Source organism: Rhinolophus hipposideros (assembly GCF_964194185.1).
Source record: "Rhinolophus hipposideros genome assembly, chromosome: 24".
Lineage (NCBI taxonomy): Eukaryota > Metazoa > Chordata > Mammalia > Chiroptera > Rhinolophidae > Rhinolophus > Rhinolophus hipposideros.
Genome location: NC_138070.1, coordinates 4,109,212 through 4,129,898, shown reverse-complemented (window position 1 = coordinate 4,129,898; position 20,687 = coordinate 4,109,212). Strand labels below are relative to the sequence as shown.

At 38.9% G+C, this 20,687-nt stretch overlaps 1 protein-coding gene across 2 annotated transcripts in view; it reads left to right on the top strand.

Moving 5' to 3' along the window:
• GTF2H3 (general transcription factor IIH subunit 3) overlaps window positions 1–20,058 on the top strand; it is a 23,525-nt gene extending 3,467 nt beyond the window's left edge. Inside the window, exons 1-13 of one of the 2 annotated variants that reach the window (XM_081036703.1) lie at window positions 1–50; window positions 2,275–2,354; window positions 7,187–7,293; window positions 9,113–9,279; window positions 11,660–11,722; window positions 12,570–12,599; window positions 12,739–12,767; window positions 14,505–14,579; window positions 15,276–15,329; window positions 17,661–17,729; window positions 18,126–18,261; window positions 18,369–18,405; window positions 18,488–20,058. In XM_081036703.1, the coding sequence (XP_080892829.1) occupies window positions 38–50; window positions 2,275–2,354; window positions 7,187–7,293; window positions 9,113–9,279; window positions 11,660–11,722; window positions 12,570–12,599; window positions 12,739–12,767; window positions 14,505–14,579; window positions 15,276–15,329; window positions 17,661–17,729; window positions 18,126–18,261; window positions 18,369–18,405; window positions 18,488–18,557 (930 nt within the window). In that variant the 5' untranslated portion in view covers window positions 1–37 and the 3' untranslated portion in view covers window positions 18,558–20,058. The remainder of the gene's footprint in view (window positions 51–2,274; window positions 2,355–7,186; window positions 7,294–9,112; window positions 9,280–11,659; window positions 11,723–12,569; window positions 12,600–12,738; window positions 12,768–14,504; window positions 14,580–15,275; window positions 15,330–17,660; window positions 17,730–18,125; window positions 18,262–18,368; window positions 18,406–18,487) is intronic. The other variant, XM_081036704.1, reaches the window with a different exon arrangement.
• The last annotated feature ends 629 nt before the right edge of the window (window positions 20,059–20,687 follow it).

Sequence of the window (20,687 nt, the reverse complement as noted above, 5' to 3'; positions counted from 1 at the left end):
ATTGCTGCTGGCCCTGAGCTGAGGAGCCCGGGCAGCCATGGTCTCAGACGGTGAGGGCCGCGCCGGGTGGGACCGTACCCCGGGGCTGGACCAACTAGGCCCGGCCAGGCCCGGCCAAATGGAGTATAGGTTTTGGGTTGGATGTAACCTGGTTGGTCTTTAGAGGAGTAACGAATGTATTCATTCATTCGTTCAGTAAATATTTTTGGATCACCTCCTTTGTGCCAGGCGTTATTTGTTGTATGTGCTGGGGAATAGAGGACATGCCAGGCCCTCGTGGAGGTTGCAGTCCAGTGGGTGAGACAGACAATAGGCAAATCAATAAAAATTTCGAAGGGGAACAAAGGGCCAGGAAAACGGTAGAGTGGAATGATGCGGTAGATGGATTAAGAGTTGATTGCGGAGGAGCTACTTTCCATAGTTGTCCAGGGGAGACCGGTGATACTGACACTGCAAAGACCCCGGGCAAGTTGAGCCACCGCTTTACAATGAGAAGACAGAGAAGGGGAACCCGGGGAGGGAGGAAGGCGGAGAGACTTTCACTCGTACATTATCCTCCCAGTTACAGAGCCTGATGTCGTAAAGGGAGAAAAAAGCGGCCAGGGTGGCCCGGGCAAGGCGAGCTGCAGGGGTTTAGAGGGTAGCCAGGTGCAGAGCCCTCGTGGGCCGTGATAATGAGCTTGAGCTTTGTTTTTAAGTGTAATACAAGCCTTTGTAGGGTTTTGAACAAGGAAGTGTTATGATCTAACATGAAACTGTAAAGATTTGGCTGCTCTATGGAAAATGGACTGTGGGAAACAGGAATAGAAATAGATCTATTCGGAGGCTGTAATTGCGCATGCTTTCTTTATCTGTTTGAAGCCACGTCACAGCCCTGTGGGGAGGCAGACCTGGGAGGCCCCTGTCCACCAGTGAGGCAGAGAGCCAAAGAGGGGCACTCACAGGGCGTTGCGTGTGTGTGGATACACACCTCTCCTTCTTGCATCAGGCTTCTGCGGTTCCCCCCCCCCCTTTTTTTAAATGAAAGTTTATTGGGGTGACCATTGTTAGTAAAGTTACATAGATTTCAGGTGTACAATTCTGTATTACATCATCTATAAATCCTGCTGTGTGTTCACCACCCAGAGTCAGTTCTCCTTCCATCACCATATATTTGATCCCCCTTTACCCTCATCTCCCTCCCCCCACCCCCCTTACCCCCTGGTAACCACTAAACTGTTGTCTGTGTCTATGAGTTTTTGTTTCCTATTTGTTTGTCTTGTTCTTTTGTTGTTTTTGGTTTATATACCACATATACCACATATCAGTGAAATTGTCAGGCTTCTTAATAGTAGCAAGGAATGGATGGCCCGAGAATTGTGCGGTGGGGCCTGATGGGGAATAAGACCAAAGGCTGAAGGACTTAAGGGTAGGGGAGTGAGGGCCTATGGGAGACACAGTCTCTAAGTGCTGCTTCTGTGCTAGGCCCTTTGGTGTGTGATTTACATGTGTTCTTTCGTCCCAGGATTAGGATCCTGGGTTTTTCATAACAGTATGTGCTTCTGGGTTTGTATATGTGTTACCTCGATAAGAGTGTAGGCTCCCTGAAGGCATGGACACAGTATGCGCAACACCTAACACCAGTACTTAGTGTGTTGAGTGAATTAACGTGTTAAGTTAGCCTGTTTAGTTATATCTGTGTTTGGAGAGCAGCCTAATTCCTTTCACAGTAGAATAGTCTTTACATAGGAATTGGTTTTCCCTCTTTGGTTTTCACCTCTTTAAAAATTGATTCCTAATTATAGCTGGCCTTGCTGCTAGGTCATTTGATGGATTCGGGCCAAATCGATTTCTATATTCCCTTTAGCCTCTCAGCCCTCTGCCGGAAATTCTACTACTAGTGGTTCTTACTACTGGTTACTCAGTGCCTTCTGTTGTTGACCAGGCAATATCTTTGGGTTCATTTAATAGATGTTTATTCAGCATCCTCTTATGGCTAGGCTATATTCTAGGAATAGGGGATAAGCAGTGACAAAATAGACAAAAATCCCTCTTCACGGAGCTTACATTCTAGTGATGAAAGATGCAGTGGTACAAAAAGCAGGCAAGAGCTTGCTAAGGACCCACAGAGCTTTAAATCTTTAAAAGAACTTTGCCTTTTGTTAATCTTGTGCTTGTAGGATTAGCAACATGTAAAGGCTTGTAGTGGTGCTTGCTCTGGATTTAATTTACTGATTGAGAATGTCAGCTTTGATCCACGAGGCTAATGATTTTTATTTTTCTTAATATTTTCAGAAGATGAGTTGAACCTTCTAGTTATCATCGTTGACACCAACCCAATTTGGTGGGGAAAGCAAGCATTAAAGCAATCTCAGGTAAGATTGCTTGAGGAGGCTTTTGGATGATTCTGGTAAAACAATATATGTTTATATTGATTTTTTAAAAACAGCTTTAGTAAGGTATAATTGCATACCACCATAATGTGCAATTCAATGATTTTTTAGTAAAAATCACAATAAAGTTGTGTAACCGTCACCACAATTCTGTTTTAGAACATTTTTATCACCCCAGAAAGTTCCCTCATGCCTGTTTATAGTCAGTCGCTGCTTGCACCACCTGTTGCAGACAACCACTTCTGTCTCTGTATTGCCTTTTCTGGACATTTCAGAATGATTCCTTGCAATATATGGTCACTAAAAAACACCCTTTCTATTTTGAAATATTTTATTTTGAAATAATTACAGACTCACAGGAAATGATACAAAATGGTACAGAGAGGTCCTAGGTGCCCTACACCAGCTTCCCCCAGTGGTAGCTTCTTACATAACTAGTCCAGTTAGTGAAACCAGGAAATTGACATCAGTACACTCTTCAGACCATACTCAGATCGCAGCAGTTTTACATCCACTCGTTTGTGGATGTGTAGTTCTGTGCAGCCTATCGCATGTACAAGTTTGTGTAACCACCACCAGTCAAGATACACACCTGTTCCATCACACACAGGAGCTCCTTTGTGTTTCCTTTATAATTGCTATTTTTATAGTCCCCGGTCTCTAGTTCACTTACGTCTTCTGTGAAAAATTTTACATTTAAATCTATAATCCATTTTGAGTTGATTTTTTTAATAAGCTGTGAGGTTTAGGTTGAGGCTTGTTTTTCTTGCCTATGGATGTCTAATTTCTATAACACCATTTGGGAAGATTACCCTTTCTCCACTGAGAAAGGGCTTTGCAGCTTTGTCAGAAATCAGTTGGACACACACGTGTGCGTTTATTTCTGGGTACGCTGTCTGTACCATTGATCTGTGTGTCTTTCCCTCAACTGGTACCACTCAGTGCTGATTACTGTAGCTGTGTAATCAGTTTTGAACTTCAGTAGGCTGATTCCTCCCACTTTATTCTTCTTTTTCAAAGTTGTTTTTAACTATTCTAGTTCCTTCAGCTTTCTGCATAAATTTTAGAATGAGCTTGTCCGTGTCTGCAAACAGATCTTGCTGGGATTTTGATAAGAACTGTCTTCAACCTGTATGTCACTTTGGGGGGAATTGACAGCTTTACTGTGCTAAGTCTTCCATCCACAAATAAAGTACCTCTCCGTTTATTTAGATCTTTGATTTCTTTCATCAGTGATTTATAGTTTTCATCAGATAAGTCCTCTACATGTTATGTAGATTTATGCCTAAATATTCTTTTTCTTTTTAAATTTATTTTTGGGGGTGACAATTGTTAGTGAAATTACATAGATTTCAGGTGTACAATTCTGTATTATATCATCTATAAATCCCATTGTGTGTTCACCACCCAGAGTCAGTTCTCCTTCCATCACCATATGTTTTATCTCCCTTACCCTCATCTTCCTCCCCTAATTATTCTTTCTTTTAGTAATTGTGAATGGATATTGTGTTTTTAATTTGGTTTCCACATATTTGATACTAGTATATAGAAATGTTATTGATTTTTGTGTGTCGATCCTGTATCCTGAGACCTTGCTGAACTCACTTATTAGTCCTAGCAGTGTTTTTGTAGCTTCCTTGGGATTTTCTATATAGACAGTCATGTTATCTGCACATAGGCACAATTTTGTTTTTTCCTTTCCAATGCATATACCTTTTATTTCCTTCTCTTGCTTTATTGGACTGATTATGTCTGTGAGTACTATGTTCAATAAGAATGATGACAGTGGACATCCTTACCTTGTTCCTGATCTTGGGGGAAAAGTCTTTCACCATTACCATCTTTCCCTGAAAATAAGGCCTAGCCGGACAGTCAGCTCTAATGCGTCTTTTGGAGCAAAAATTAATATAAGACCCGGTCTTATAGTAAAATAAGACCGGGTCTTACATAATATAATATAATATAATATAATATAATATAATATAATATAATATAATACTGAGTCTTATGTAACATAAGACCGGGTATAATGTAATATAATATAATATAAGTAATATAATGTAGTATAATACTGGGCATTATATTAATTTTTGCTCCAAAAGGCGCATTAGAGCTGATGGTCCAGCTAGGTCTTATTTTTGGGGAAACATGGTAAGTATGACGTTAACTGTAGATTTTTTTGTAGATGCTCTTTATATGTTGAGGAAGTTCTCTTCCTAGGTTGCTTAGAGATTTTTATCATGAATGGATGTTAAATTTTGTCAAATGCTCTTTCTGCATCAAATAATGATTTCTTTAGCCTGTCAATATGGTGGATTACATTGATTGATTTTCAGATCTTGAACCGGCCTTGCATTTCCACAATAAATCCTACTTGAGTTCAATTTGCTAATATACTGTTCAGGATTTTTGTATCTGTGTTCATGAGAAATATTGGTCTGTTTCCTTTCCTTTTTTTTTTTTTTTGTACTGTCTTTGGCTGATTTTGGCATAAGAGTGATAGTGGCTTCATAAAATTAATTGGGAAGTATTCTCTTCTGTTTTTGTGGAAGAGATTATTTAGAATTGGTACAATTCACCAGTGAAATAGTCTGGGCCTGGATATTGCTTTTGCTTTCTGGGGAGGTTTTAAGCTATGAATTAAATTTTTAAAATTGTTATTAAAGTATTTGAATGATTTTTTTTTTCATTTGGATGAATTTTGGTAATATGTAGTCTTTTGATTCTGGCTTTTCTCACCAAGTAATATTTTTGAAGTGCATCCATATTGTAGCCTGTATTGGGGGTTCCTTTTTGTTACTGCAGTATTTTATTGTATGGCTATATGTCATACGTCTTGTTTTATTTAGTCATGGACATTTGGATTGTTTCCACTTTTTGACTATCATGAATAATGATGACAATTCATAAATAAGTCTTTGTGTGGACATGTGTTTGCATTTTTCTTGAGAAGATAGACGCCTATGAGTTGAATTGCTGGGTCACATAGTAAGTTTAGATTTAACTTTTTAAGATGCGACAAAACTTTCTGAAAGTGGGTACACCATTTTCCATTCCCATCAGTGGTATATGAGAGTTCCAGTTTCTTCACATCCTTGCTAACACTTGCCTGTCTTTTTTATTATACTCTTCTAGTGAGTAGATAGTAGTATGTTGTTGTGGTTTTAATTTGCGTTCCCTTAATGACTAACGATGTTGAGTCTTCTTTTTTCATATGCTTATTAGCCATCATTACTTTGGTGAAATGTGTATTCAAATGTTATGTCCAATCTTTAAACTGGGCTGTTTATTTTCTTATTATTGAGTTGTGAGAATTATTTATACTCTGGACATAAGTCCTTTATCAAATTAATGATTTACAAATATTTTCTCCAGGCCTATGACTTTGTGGCCTGTCTTTTCATTTTCTTAATTGTGTATTTTTTAAAACAGCTTTATTGAGATATGATTGACGTACAATGAACTGTACATGTTTAAAATATTCAATTTGATATGTTTTCACATATGTATATACATTCATGAAATTGTCACAGTCAAAATAATGAACATATAGATCCACCCCCAAAAGTTTCTTTATGTTCCTTTGTCATTTATCCCACGCACCTCTCTCTCTGCCTATCCCCACCCTCAGGCAACCACTGATCTGCTTTTTGTCACTAGATTAGTTTGCATTTCCTAGATATTCATATAAATAGAATCAAACAGAATGTAGTGGGGGTTTTGGTCTGGTTTATTTACTCAGCACAATTATTTTGAGATTTGTCCATATTGTTACATGAATCAGTAGTTCAATTTCTTATTTCTGAATAGTATTCCATTGTATGGCTAGACTAGTACATCACTGCATAGTACCTTATTACTCTCCAGAAAGTGTCTTACTTTGAACTCTCATTAGTGGTCTATGAGAATTCCTTTTTTTTTTTGGTACTAACACAAGATGCTCTCTTTCCATGTTTTTATCTTTTGCCAATATGATATACCAAAAAATGTTGTCTCAATTTACTTTTAGTATATTTGATGGCCCATTGTATCTCTCCCCTAGGGCATTGCCCATTTTTCTTTTTAGGTGTTCTTCTTTTTTTCTTTTTCTTTTCTTTTTTTTGATATGTGGACACTCTTTATATTAATAGGAAAACCCATTGCCTGTCATATGTTGCAATTACTTTTTTCTAGTTTGTAATTTGTCTTTCACTTTTCTTTATAATCATTTTTTTCTTGCCACATAGAAATTTTAATAGGTTTGTTTTACTCTTTTTTTTAATAAAGTGAGATTTATCAGCATTTTATTTTCTGTCTGACATATTCTTTTCTTTAAGGGAAACTTGCCTTATTCCAGGATTATAAAAATACCCACCTATGTTTTTTTAGTAATATTAGTACTTGTGAGAGCGAAACCTTCATGCAAGAAGGGATATAACACACCACAGGGGCTCGGCATATTTAGTGAATGAATGAGTTGAAAGCTTTTACAAATTACCGGTTTAATCCCTGTGTATTAATTATGTACTCCATGTGTAGCAATAGTTGGTTTGTAATTTTATTACAGAAGATGTGACATGTTTGCTATTCATAAGTGGTATGCAGAAAGTATTTCTGGAATATGGTACTGATGTCGACATGATCTCATATAAGTAAAATTAGAAAACTATATAGTTTTCAAGTGTTTTGGCTTATGGCTCAGGAAGGAGCTCCTGAGCAATTTTATACCAATGAACAATTGTCTAAAATTTAAATGAAATCTTAATCATTTCAAGACCTGATGTAGTTGTTTGGATGGCTAATTTACCTTTCTGATGTCTTCTGTTTTTCAATAGTTTACTTTATCAAAATGCATAGATGCAGTGATGGTGCTGGGAAATTCTCACTTATTCATGAATCGTTCCAACAAACTTGCTGTGATAGCAAGTCACATTCAAGAAAGGTAGGACCATCATGATCACTCTGCCTAGTCGATGCTTAACATTTCTGAGATCTTTATGTCAGCTAGCGTGTGCTATTCCTACCCCGTGTTGCAGAACCTCTTTTTTCTGTACCAGTGAACAATACTCAGCGTCAAGAATTAGTGCATGTAAACCTTGGTAGGTGTGAATGTTGAAAACCTCCGTAGCTGGTATCTAGTAGAGTTGCATCATGGGCACATTTAAATTGTTATATAGCTTCAACTGTTTATTCTGGGCAAAGCAGACAACGACTACATTGGGCGGGCAACTTCCATCACTGCTCTCCCTTCGGCCATCTTGGCTCCTGTGTACCTCTCATGGTGTGACTATTTCACAGCTCTGTGTGTGATTTTAGTATTTAGAAATGAGGAGTTTTCTTATAGTATTGTCTCCTCAACCCAAGCCAAATATTCATTCTGGTGTCCAGCTGAAGAAACTGTGACCTTTTCTAACACTGGTGTGAAAACCAGCTGAGTTAGCTGGAAGGTGAGTGGATCTGCAGCTGAGGAGCACATATGGCCATGTGTACCGTAAAGGTTTTCCTGAACTTTTGGCCATATTTATGTGTCACGTTATACACTGACTCTAGAATCTAATCCCCAGGTAAGAGATATAGCTTTGTCTTAACTACATGTCCATCACAGTAGAAATGACTCTCATGTAGCAACATATTTCATATGAAGTTCGTGGATAGTTCTCAGAGTTTCTTGGTTCTTAGAGCCACTTCCCTTTGATGTGTCGAGAGAGCCCTTGGGCCACCAAGAAGGTGTTCCTACTTCTATCATCGCCATATGTTTTTCACAGAATTGAATGGAAAAGATGGTGCTGATTTGATTAAGATAGCGATAAAAGCTATAACAAAGCTTTTTTTTTCTTTTTTAGAAAACTCACAAATGTGTTTTTATGATTACTACAAATTCATGAAACACCAGGGGAATCTTTTCAGAGACCAGATTTCTATTACTGGGGAAGAAAATTTACCTCAAATAATCAACTAGTAGCAAGTTAGAATTTGGTGTGAATCTCTTCCAGTTGTCATCTGAGAAATTAGAGTGACAACCCCCTTGGAGCTTTTCAAGAGCCTATAACCCAATATCCTCTCTATTTCCTCTCATTTTTTCAGAAAACACTGGAATCATTAAAACGTTCAGTGGTAGTTGACTCATGTTTGCCAATTTGCCTATTTTACACATTTTTCAACAATGAAACTTATTGGGCCGGCCCGGTTGCTCAGGTAGTTGGAGTGTCGTGCTCCTAATGCCGAGGTCGCTGGTTTGATTCCCACATGGGCCAGTGGGCTGCGCCCTCTACAGCTAAGATTGTGAACAAATGCTCTCCCTGGAGCTGGGCTGCTGAGAGCGAGCAGCCAGAGGTTGCCATGGGCTGCCGTGTGCTGCCATGGGCTGCCGTGTGCCGCCATGGGCTGCCGTGTGCTGCCATGAGTGGCCAGCGGCCAGCGTGAGCGGCCAGCAGCTGGCAAGAGCTGCCGTGAGCGGCTGTGAGCAGCCGACTGACCACCGACGATGGACCGCCTCAGCCGGGGGAGCGCAAGGCTCATAACACCAGCGTGGGCCAGGGAGCTGTGTCCTTCACCACTAGACTGAGAGACTATGGCTTGAATCGGAGTGGGGGTGGAGGGAGATAGAAAAAGGGGGAAAAACAAAATGAAATTTATCATAGAATCTTATGAGTCCAGAATTGGTGTGGGTTTTATTTTCTCTGCTGAATTTCATTTTGATGTTTAGTGAGGACATTGAGTCCTGATGTAACTAGTTTTTTTTTCTTTCCCCACTATTTCAGTCGATTCTTATATCCTGGAAAGAATGGCAGACTTGGAGACCTCTTTGGGGACCCTGGCAACCCTCCTTCTGAATTGAATCCCTCTGGAAGTAAAGACGGAAAATATGAGTTGTTAACGGCAGCAAATGAAGTCATTGTTGAAGAGATTAAAGATCTCATGACCAAGAGTAACAGCTTTTTTTCTCCCATTATTGTTATTTTGTTATTTTACAAATGGAGTTGAATGTGGAGGTCCTGAGGCTTTAAGTCCAAAGACCTGAGGTTCTTGCTACTATCTACTTGCTTCTCTTTTTAAAAATGGTTTCCGTCAAAGTCTATGCATGATTTGCCTGGTGGCGACAGCATTTGACACTTCACCAGCCTGATTTTTGCAACACACTCTTTGGCTGCAAAGGATATCCTGTTGACGTGGTTCTCCTCTTTTTGGACCATTCTTCTATTTCTGACTTTTCCTTCTTATCCTTTAAAATACATGTTTTTTATTTTGCATGTTATGTTTTTCCCTCTGTGTGTCTTCGTCCGCCCTTGTCTTTAATTATCATTTGTATATGAATACTTCCCAATCTTTGTGTCTAATTCAGCCTTTTTTCCAAGCTGCAGATGCCTCCACTGGAGGGTCCCTCAGTGTCATTATCATGTCCAGACTGGTTTTGTTACCTTGTCCCCTCGGTTATACCAGCAGCTCCACTCCTTATTTCTGTCACCCGCATCCACCCACTTTTCCAAACTCAGAGTTTTCAGTTTTGACCCCTTTCTTCTCACATCCAACATCTAGTCAGCTATGAAATGCTGTTGGTTTAGCTTCAGCAGTCCCTCCGAAGTCTGACCCCCTATTGTCTGTCATCTACCTCACCCTGGCACTACTGACATTTTGGGCTGGACGATTCTGTGTTGTGGGGACTGTCCTGTGCATTGAAGCATCCCTGGCCCACTGGGTGCCATGACATTTCCTAGTTGTGACAACCAAATATGTCTTTAGACATTGCCAAATGTCTCCTGTAGGGCACAGTTGCTCAGGTTAAGAGCCAGTGCTTGAGATCGTTGCCACAGCTTCTGAGTGACACCTGTTCCCCATTCAGTCTGTCCACTCAGCCTCTAGAGTTGTTCTGCTAAACATTAGATTTGCTGTTCTCTGGTTCAAGGCCTTTACTGGTTCCCTGTTGCCTGCAGTGGTGTTTTTAACTGTAGCCTGTGTTGGAATCACCTGGAGGAGAAAGGCAGCTGTACAGAGACAGAAAGTACCCTAGCAGTTTCCCTGGGCTGTTGAGGGGAGCAGGGAATGACTGGGAATGGGCTCACGTGGTCTTTTGGGGTGAGGGAAATGTTCTAAAATTGGATCGGGGTTATGGTTACAGTTCTGTAAATTTACTTAAAATCACTGAGTCATGTACTTGAAAGGAATGAATTGTGTGATCTGTAAATGACACCCCTATAGCGCTGTTAAAAATCACCTGGAGGGTGTGTTAAAACAACATGCTGGGCCCCAGTGATTGATTCACTGGGTTTAGGGTTGTCCCAAGAATTTGTATTTCTATTAAGTTCCCAGGTGATGCTCCTATAGCTGGTTCCAGAATCACACGTTGAGAACCTCTGGCCTCTAGGGTAGAGATCCAGCTTCTCAGTATAGGGTTCAAGACCTTTCCTGGTGGTGGTGGTGGTGGTGGTGGTGGTGGTGGTGGTGGTGGTGGTGGTGGTGGCGGCGGCGGCGTGAGTACAAGTCAGTGCTTCTGGACCAGCTGCAGACCCTGTTCTGCAGGGTGTCTGTCTGGACACCCCATCCTCAAGCTGCAGGTTTACAATTTTGCTTTTCTTAAGAGTGACTTTTTCACCCAGGGCTCTAAACAAGCTGCAGACTTTGTCTGCTTACCACAGCCAGAGGTGTTTCTCCAGTCCTTTCACTGGCTGGGCAGCTCCAAGGGGAACCAGCGGGAGGAGGAGGTGGGAAAAGGAGGGCAGGGAGGGTCAGAGCCTGGCCAGAGGCCACCTTCCCATCTGCCTACAGTTGCATGAGACCTTTTTTACTACTTCGATCATGGATAAACCTGAACTTTTCTGAATTATGCCAAGATTTATTTATTTTTTTCAAGAAAGGAGAAAACTATTAAAATTGTAATACTCAATATATACCGGTAACAAAAGATGAATACAGGTCACGTTTGCCAGGACTTTTTTTATTATTTGGTTTTTATTGTAAAATACATGTAACATAAAATTGACCATTTTAACCATTTTTAAGTGTACAGCACAATGGCGTTAAGTATATTCACATTATTGTACCAACATCACCACTGTCCATCTCCAGAACTTTTCCATCATCCCAACTGAAGCTTTGTGCCTATTAAACGAATCCCCATTCCCCCCAGCCCCTGACCACCAGGATATTTCAAATTGAGAAAATGTTTAAAAATTGCTTATTGAAGAATTATGCTATTTTAAAACCCAGATTGAAAATGTCTGATTCCCTTCATGAAGAATGGTTTGGTTTGAAAATGTTTTTTTGTCCAAGAAAATACCTAAAAATAATATTTTTTTAATTATTATTTATAGGTGACATAAAGGGTCAACACACAGAAACTCTGCTGGCAGGATCCCTGGCCAAAGCTCTTTGCTGTATCCTTGGTGTTTCAGTCATTCAGAAGGTGTCTTCTTGGATAAACATAACTTGTGGTATTTTTTTAGAACCTTGTGCCCATATTAATGGAAGACATGAGCATTCTGAAGTAGTGGGTTTGAAATATTTATAAGACAAGCTGAAATGGGAATAATGGGAAAACTCTAGTTCTCCAGTATGTCCTTCTGCTCACAATTCTTCAGGATGTTTCCTTGTTTCTTATTTAGACAGACTGGGGAGTTGGTTCTTATCTTCCATCTCCCTGGAGTTGGGAGCCGAGTTTGATGATAAAAGCCATTTATTTACTGACTCTGATGCTTACTAAACGAGTGGCTTTGTCTACAAGCCAGTGGGTTATTTTGCACTTAGTGTAGAGTGCTCAGCACCTTTCTAAGCTTTTTAATGTTGCCTGTGTTTGTGATCCCCTCCCGGTGGTAGGCAATCTAATTGTTATGGGCGGTGTTGGCTGATTCCTCTGTTCCAGACTTGAATGGTGGTGCCCGCTCATCTGTGTGTGACTCTCAAGTTCAGTATCTCACTTGATTGACTTACTGTTGCTTGTGGTCCCAGTATTCAAATCGAGGATGAGAGATCAGATCTTGGTAATTTTAGTTTTCTGGGACAAAGACATTTTGGTCAGGTTACAAAGCCCAGTGTATTACAATTACCTGTTAGAAACCCCCAGTCTTTTATTTTATGTTTATCATGGTAAATGGAGCATTTCTTTTTTTTTAGCTAGTGGATACTGGGTTTATTTATCTAAAATTTGAGGTTATTTTCCTGTTCACTACGAATGTTTATGAAAGTAAATAATATTTTTAAATTCCTTAATGCCAAGAAAATAAGACATTCATAGAATGAACAAGGAGGTTAAAGGTAGGAGCCTACGTTTTTCTATGAGATGAATCCTGATTTTACTGCTGTAACTTGGTGGACTGTTTAAAATTGATTAGAAAACCATGTATTATGTTTAATAAGATACAGTTAAATTATAATCTGTTTTATCTCTTTGTAGATAATCAGGAAATGAAGTCAAGGATTTTGGTAAGATTAAAAAAAAATCAATACTATGTTAATATGCCAACTGTAGTCAATTAGAAAACATAATGGGAAATAAGACCCATTTATAATAGAAACAATAAATATTAGCTACCCAGAATTAGTTAACAAGCAATGTGTAAAACTGATTATGTTGAAAAATGAAAATTCTGAGAGACTTAAAGAATTGAATAAATGGAAAGCCGTATTTTATTCTCAGATGTCAGTTTTTCCAAAATTAAACTGTAAATTCAGTGCAAACTCAGAACATTAATGAGACCCTTTTTTTTTTCTAGCAGAGTGGGGGTATTTAAGAAATTCAACAGTTTATCTGGAAAAATAAGTTAATGAGAGTAGCCAGGAGCTTTCTGAAAGAGAATAAAGTAGGAACTGACTCTTTAGGCATTAAAACACATTCTGAAGCAAGGTAAGAGTGTGATTTTGGCATGGTAGGTGGCAAACAGAAAATGGAAGCCTGGAGTCCAGAAATAAAACCAGGCACACAGGGAAGTTTGACTTGTGATAATGAAGCACTTCAAATTAGTGGGAAGAAAGTGGATTATTCAATAAAAGGTGTTGGGCCAAGTGGTCAGTCATCGGGGGGAAAATAAAGCTAGATACCTATCTCACTGCTTACACTTAGATACATTTGACCAAAGATCAAATATTTCAATGTAAAAATTCAAATCATAAAAGAACTAGAAGAAAGCGTCTGTTTATAATCTTGGGTTCGTGAGTACCTTGATGTGAAACTTCGAAATCATGATGTGAAGCTTTAAAAGAAAGCGTAAGATCTCAAATAAATGAATTAACGCCCCCCCCCCCCCCAAACAAGGACAAAACAAAACTATTAGGAAAAAGTATTTTCAGCCTAGCTACTTGGCAGAAGATTAATATAGTATTTCTAAAGTAAAAAAGAGCTCATATATTAATTTTTAAAAGTCAAGGTTACGCCAAAAAAACAGGTAGAAACGAACAATCTGCAAGAGAAGAAATGCAAATGATTGGTTAACATTGGGAAATACATTCATTTCTATTGTTTGCCTCTTGCTCAGCACAAACGAAAACCTGGCATCCCAGGGTTGATGGCAAATGTTCAGGGTTGGTAATTCTCTTGCATCCGTGATGGGAGGATAAAATGGTACAGCTTTTCTGAGGATACATTGGTACAGCTGGGTAATCTGTATCAGGATGAAATGTGTGTACACTTTAGGAATCTCACTGATTATTTTAGGAGCTAATCAGAGAATTAAGGGTATGATTGTGTTCATCAGAGTATTGTCCAAAACTGAGGATTGAAAGTTACTGAAATGTCCTCTCATAGATGATGTCCTCTGGATAATTGGGGAAATAGTGGAAACCTATGAAATCAGCATGAAGGGCAACACAAATCCAAATTCATTGCCATAATATTTTTCCTTCCAGATCTCGTGGACTGAAAAAGCAGGTTGCAGAGCACTAGATAGGCTCATCCTGTGTGTGTGTGTGGGGGGGGGGGTGAGTGTACATATATACACGCCCACAAAGGTGTTCTCTAGAAACTATTAACAAGGATTAACTCTCGAGTGCTGGGGTTTGGGGGACATTTTTCCAGTCATCTTTACACTTTTAGGTATTTATTGATGACAACTAGCAGACAAGTTAGAAAAATAGTGTCGGTTGCAGTTTGCAGTCTGTCCTGAGGCCGTTTGAGTGAGTCCTAGGCCGTGTCTGCAGGCTGTTCACCTTGGATGTGATTCTTAGGTGATCAAGGCCGCAGAAGACAGTGCACTGCAGTACATGAACTTCATGAACGTCATCTTCGCAGCACAGAAACAGGTGAGTGGAGAGCTTTCCTTTTAAAGAATATTTGTTTCATAATGAAGGCATTAATCTCATTTTTTGAGTGATCTACTTAGAGAAGTATTCTGACTAAATAGCCTTATGAATGGATCAGGAATCTGGAATCTGTATTTGGTCCTAGTCATTTCTCCGTGTCCTGAACCCGTAGAGAATCTCATGAGTCCCCAGAAAGGTGTGCACTCATGCACAGTTTCGGATATAATGTCATGATATTTACGTGACCTCATTTAGCCCATCCTTGGAAGCCAGGCTAAGAATCTCTGGTTTTTCAGAAGTGTTCAGATGAATTATCGTATCACTAAAGATTTTCTTCTTTGATATGGCAAAAAAAAAAGCAAACTTTCCTAAAACTTCAATGTTAACCTAACATGCTATAGCTCTGTATAATGTTCTCCATCTTGAAGTGGCAGCATGATATAGTGAAAAGACCTTGGGGACAGGCAGACGGGGGGGGGGGGGTGACAGCACTGCCTCCCCTCGGCCCTGTGACCCAGCCTGGCCAAGGCCTGGGTGTTTCAGCTGCAAAACGCTAATCAAACATCTACCTTGCAGAGTTATTATGTATATTAAATATGTCATTGAAAGAATAGAGTCCGGCGTATAGTAGGTTCTCAGTATAAGATAGTTGTTTTTGTTGTTAGTCCTGTAATACTTTTGGGATGTTCATTGCAGAATATTTTGATCGATGCCTGTGTTTTAGACTCCGATTCAGGACTCCTCCAGCAGGTATGTTTTAAATAAATGCTTGGTGTTGGTGGTTATAAAAACATGGTGAGTTCTGTTACCTATTGCTAAATGCTTTTCACCAGTCTTCCCACATACTTAGGGATTAGCCTGGGTGATGGTACAGATTAGAGAACTAACATCTCTGGTCCCTTCACTTTTTAAAATATTTTACATAATGACTTGATTGACTTTGTAAAAGTGCTTCACGAATTAAAGCAAATTCAAGCAACACAGAACAGTATTCTTTAAAAGGGTTTAAAAAATCCCTTCAAGTCCTATTATCCAAAAATTACCTTTGTTAATATTGGGTGAACAGAATGATAGCTCTCTGTATATAGATACAGACGGCAGAAGAAATCACTGGGCAGGGAATTTTATAAAAATGGGTTATACTCCAGACCTGTGCCATCCTACATGGGAGCCATATAGTTTTTGAGCTCTTGTAATGAGTCCGGTCTGAATTAAGATAGGCTGTAAGTGTAAAATACATGCTGAATTTCAAAGACTTGGTGTGAAAAACAGAATGTAAAATATTAATGATTTTTGTATCAATTACATGTTAAAATGATAATACTTTGGATCTACTAAGTTAATGAAAATGGTATTAAAATTTTTTCTTCTTTTTTATGTGGGTAGAAAACTTAAAATTACTTGTGTTGCTTGTGTTATATTTCTGTTGGACAGTGATGTTAGATGTTACATTTTAATCAAAAGTATGAAACTGAATTTTACTTTAACCAAAAAGGAAAAAAAGAAAGGAAGTAAGACTGAAGAAATTACTGAATTTTTGATAAATGTTTTTTGACCACAAGAAATATTATTTGCTAAAAGATCATTTGAAAGTACAAAACTGCAGAAAACCTTGAGTTTACGTTACTCCTGGAGGTGAAGAGTGGGGAAGGGACATAAAATCAGAAAGTACACCAATTTCAAAGGTTCTCGTGTTTACTGGGAATATGCAATAATACAGCCACTTTGAAAAACAATCTGCAACTTCCTCAGAAAGTTGAATAGAGTTACCATGTGACCCAGCAATTCCATTCTTCAATATGTATGTATCCAAGAGAAATGAAAACATGTTTACACAAAAAATTGTATACGAATGTTAATGGTTGCACTATTCATAATAGCCCCTAAGTAAAAACAACCCAAATATCCACCAAAAGATGAATGGATAAACAAATTGGTCTGTTTATACAGAGGAATATGATTTGGTCATAAAAAGAAATGAAGCACTGACACTACATCATGGATGAACCTTGAAAACGTGATGCTGAGTGAGAGAAGGCAGATACAAAAGACCACATTGCATGAATCCATATAGGAAATGTCCAGAATGTGCAAATCCATAGAGACAGAAAGCAGATTAGTGGTTGCCTGGGGCTGAGGGAAGGAGGGATGGAGAGTGACTGATTAATTAGTACACGTTTCCTTCTGGGGTGATGAGAATGTTCTGGAACTAGATACTGGTGAGAGTTGCACAACTCTGAATATACTAAAAAGCACAGAATTGTACACTTTGTTGTTTCCCATCTTCTTTCTCCTCCCCCCTTCCCCACTCCAGTTCAAGCTGTTGTCTCTCAGTCTAGTTGTGTAGGACACAGCTCCCTGGCCCACTCTGGTATCGTGAGCCTTGCGCTCCCCCTGGCTGAGGCAGTCGGTCGCTGGTCAGCTGCTCACAGCCGCTCCTGGCAGCACACAGCAGCACACAGTAGCCCACAGCAGCACACGCCAGCGGCAGAGTTACCCCCAGCAGACTTAGCCCGTGGCAGCCCACGCTGACCTCTGGCTGCTCACAGCAGCCCAGCTCCAGGTGTAGCCATCGTTCATAATCTTAGCTATAGAGGGTGCAGCTCACTGGCCCATGTGGGAATCGAACTGGCGACCTCGGAGTTAGGAGCACAGCGCTCCAACCACCTGAGCCACCTGGCCAGCCCAACCTTTTATTTTAAAGGGTGAATTTTATGGCATGTGAAATATCCCTCAAAGTTGTTATTAAAAAATATAATGAAAATGAATAAACATGGCAAGAATAAAAATTTTTGAGTAGCACACAAACAGGAGAAAGGGCATATACTGGCCTATACTGCAGTCTCCCTACAGGTGAAAGGGTAAAAGGGCATGGGCCGAGGGGAAAAGTGAGATATTTGAACATCTTGAAAGGTAGCTGGAAGTTTCTGGTCCTCACTCACTGTGGGAAAACATTCACTTTTAATTTGCTGTGTCATATCCTCCTCTCCTTTGGAGACCTGAAGAATTGCCGGTGAGAATTACATCCCCCTGGAAAAGCTAAGTGCTAGTTTGGCAGAGAGCCCTCTGTGTGTCTTGCAGGCTTGTGACATCACAGGGGGACTGTACTTGAAGGTGCCTCAGATACCCTCTCTTCTGCAGTATTTGCTGGTAAGGAAATGTCAACAGTGAGGCTAATACCTTGAGTCAAGTGAGACCCATTTCCTGGGGGATGAATGGGAGCTTGATGTTAGTAATTGGAAGAGAAGAATAAGTGGGTGACCAGGGGGTCTCAAAGCTGACAAGGGTGGACTTCAGATAGTCTGAACCCTGTAAGCTGTATGTAGAGTTTTATAGGACTTCACAGAGCAGTGATGGTATGTGGAGGTAGGTGGTCAGTAATTGTTGAATGATTAAAAAAGCATTTCTCCATAGACTTAAGGAAATCCTAATTTAGTATTCTCCTTAGTGTTTACTGGCTAATATCTGATATCTATGTCCTGATTTCTGGTTATTTTTGCCCATTTTTAAAGTAAAATTTCCTTTTTTTTGGTTTTGTTTTTGCAGTGGGTTTTTCTTCCTGATCAAGATCAGAGATCTCAGTTAATCCTCCCTCCCCCAATTCATGTCGACTACCGAGCTGCTTGCTTCTGTCACCGCAATCTTATTGAAATTGGCTATGTCTGTTCTGTGTGCTTGTCAAGTAAGTTTGTGGGCTGAGTTTTGCTTTTCATCAGTGTTGGTGTGGGTTAGAAAATATCTCAATCGTGCGGTTTTAAACCATCCTTTTTTTTTTTTTCCACTCTTCAGTATTCTGCAATTTCAGCCCTATCTGCACTACTTGCGAGTAAGTACCTGTGATGTGTGGCTGGCTCCTGCTGCAGAGATTGAGAGAGTTAAAGAGTGTTTTCCTCCCTGTGTCATTTCAGGACCGCCTTTAAGATTTCTCTCCCTCCTGTGCTGAAGGCCAAGAAAAAGAAACTGAAAGTGTCTGCATGATGATACATACAATTTTGTGCTCATCTTTTAGAACTATTTATAGAAATTGTGTGGTGAAGTCCTTATTAGGAAGGCTCTGCAAAAAATACAGATATGGATCAGATAATTTTTAATGAAGTTTCTTCCAAAATATATTTCTTAAAATAAATCACATCATCCTGTACTTCTGGGGAACTGATTTACATGAGAGAATCGTTCTATGCAATATACATGCCCTATAATGTTTTCTGACTAATTTTTGTCCAGAAAGGAGGAAACTAGTACACATGTGTGATACTTTTTTTTTTTTTTACTTTTGTTTTAATGGGAGGATCTTGTGTCAAAGTCAGTCTGTCCTGACTGATTCTAGGCTTGAGAACCTATTACCCAAGTCTGAGTTCTTACTGTGAAATGTAGGCCATGTGAAATTTGAACAAAGAAAAAGGACTATTTGTGGAGTAATGGTGTCAATCAAGATGGAACATTTCCCTTGAGTCGACCGTTAACTTGGACAATAGTCATGGAAATTCCTTCTTGTCTGAATTGAGGTTAGGTTCAGATACTAGCAATTACTTATGCTTTTGTGTGACGTCAGGACATATTTGGACAAAGATGTCCAAATAATAATAGTTTGTCACTGAACCACACCCAAACCTGATTTTAAACGAGTAAGGAGGGTGAGTGCAATATTCTGGCAGTAACTTTTTCTTCCAAAACAGTTGTGAGAAGAGCTCATTTATGAAAGTCAGTATCTGGGTTCTGGGGGGGACTTCTTGGGGGCAATGGATTCTTTATAATTAAGTGTTGTCCACAGATAGAAGTCTTCCCTTTTTAACAGAGGAAAAGGAAAAAAAAAAGCATTAATATTGGAGCACTGTTCTCTGGAAGCTTTGGACTTAACACTGAAAACTTCTGTAAGTTCAAAAGAAAAGTTATTTGTAATTTCAACAATAAAAATCTTATATTTCTATGTAGCCTTGAAGTTTTTCAAAGTCCTTTTAAATTCCAGCGTAGTGTAGGAAGAGTTTCCAGGAATGGTGGCTGGTTTGGTTTGTTTTTAAAAGCATGTTGACAAATTGTGTATCCAAGCTTGTGTGGAAATAAGATTTAAATTTTCTCTTTATACCAGCTCAAAAGCTTAGTCTCATTTAAGTAACTTGGTGTTTGGTTAGATTACTTCGGGTAGATTTTGTATTCTGGAATTACGATTTTGTTAACAAATACACAAAGGTTTTGGTGATAACTTTGCCAGTATTTGTTAATCCTTGAGTTTGAGAATCTGTCTTTTTAAAATAATATTTAATATTTTATAGCCTAATTAAGTGTAGTGGAAATCACTATTTTAAGTCTAGGAAATAAAGTATATATCTAAAAGACAAATAATTTCAAGCAAGCTGGTAAGGTTTTTGTTATTTTTCATTTGAAATGTTTTATCTACTGTCTTAGTTCTAAGTTTTATTTTTAACTCTTGTTTATGGTTTATTTTATATCAATTTTTATAATAAAATAATTTAAATTTTCATATTTGTTTGCATTATTTTTGCTTTTTATTTTTGAAACTTCCTTTGACTAATACACTAGAATTCCCTAGTTCATTTCACTACTGTCTAAATAGCTTCATGTAACTAAAAGCAGGAAAAGAAAGCATACTTTTAATAAATACTTCTTTTTTCTGATTACAACAGAAAATGATTACATGCTTTCTGAAGAAAAAAATTACAAAAGTAGGGGTAAAAATAAAAAAAATCTACTTTTCATTGTTCTCCCACTGCCCACCCAAAGTTGGGAAGGTTGGAGATCACTGTTAATATTGGGTGCATTTTTTTTTTTCTCGACTGTAGCAGGATGTTACGCATCTGCAAGTGTTGACAGGATTCAGAGCTGCTGTATGGTAAATGAAAGGATGGTTTTCAATCGCCCTAAGAAAACATGTTTTTATCTTGAGTCTGACCAGTGATTTGCCAATACATACAGGTAACCATGGTACTAATGATATCTATCTAAAATGTATGACAACATAGTAAGTATGTAAAGGTCTAAAAAAGTAGAACTCAGTGAAATTAAGGATTTATAGTACATTTAAAATGACCTAAGTGTAAAAGCATTTTGATGTAAGTTTTAAAAATAATTCAACATGCCAGTTTCCCTCAC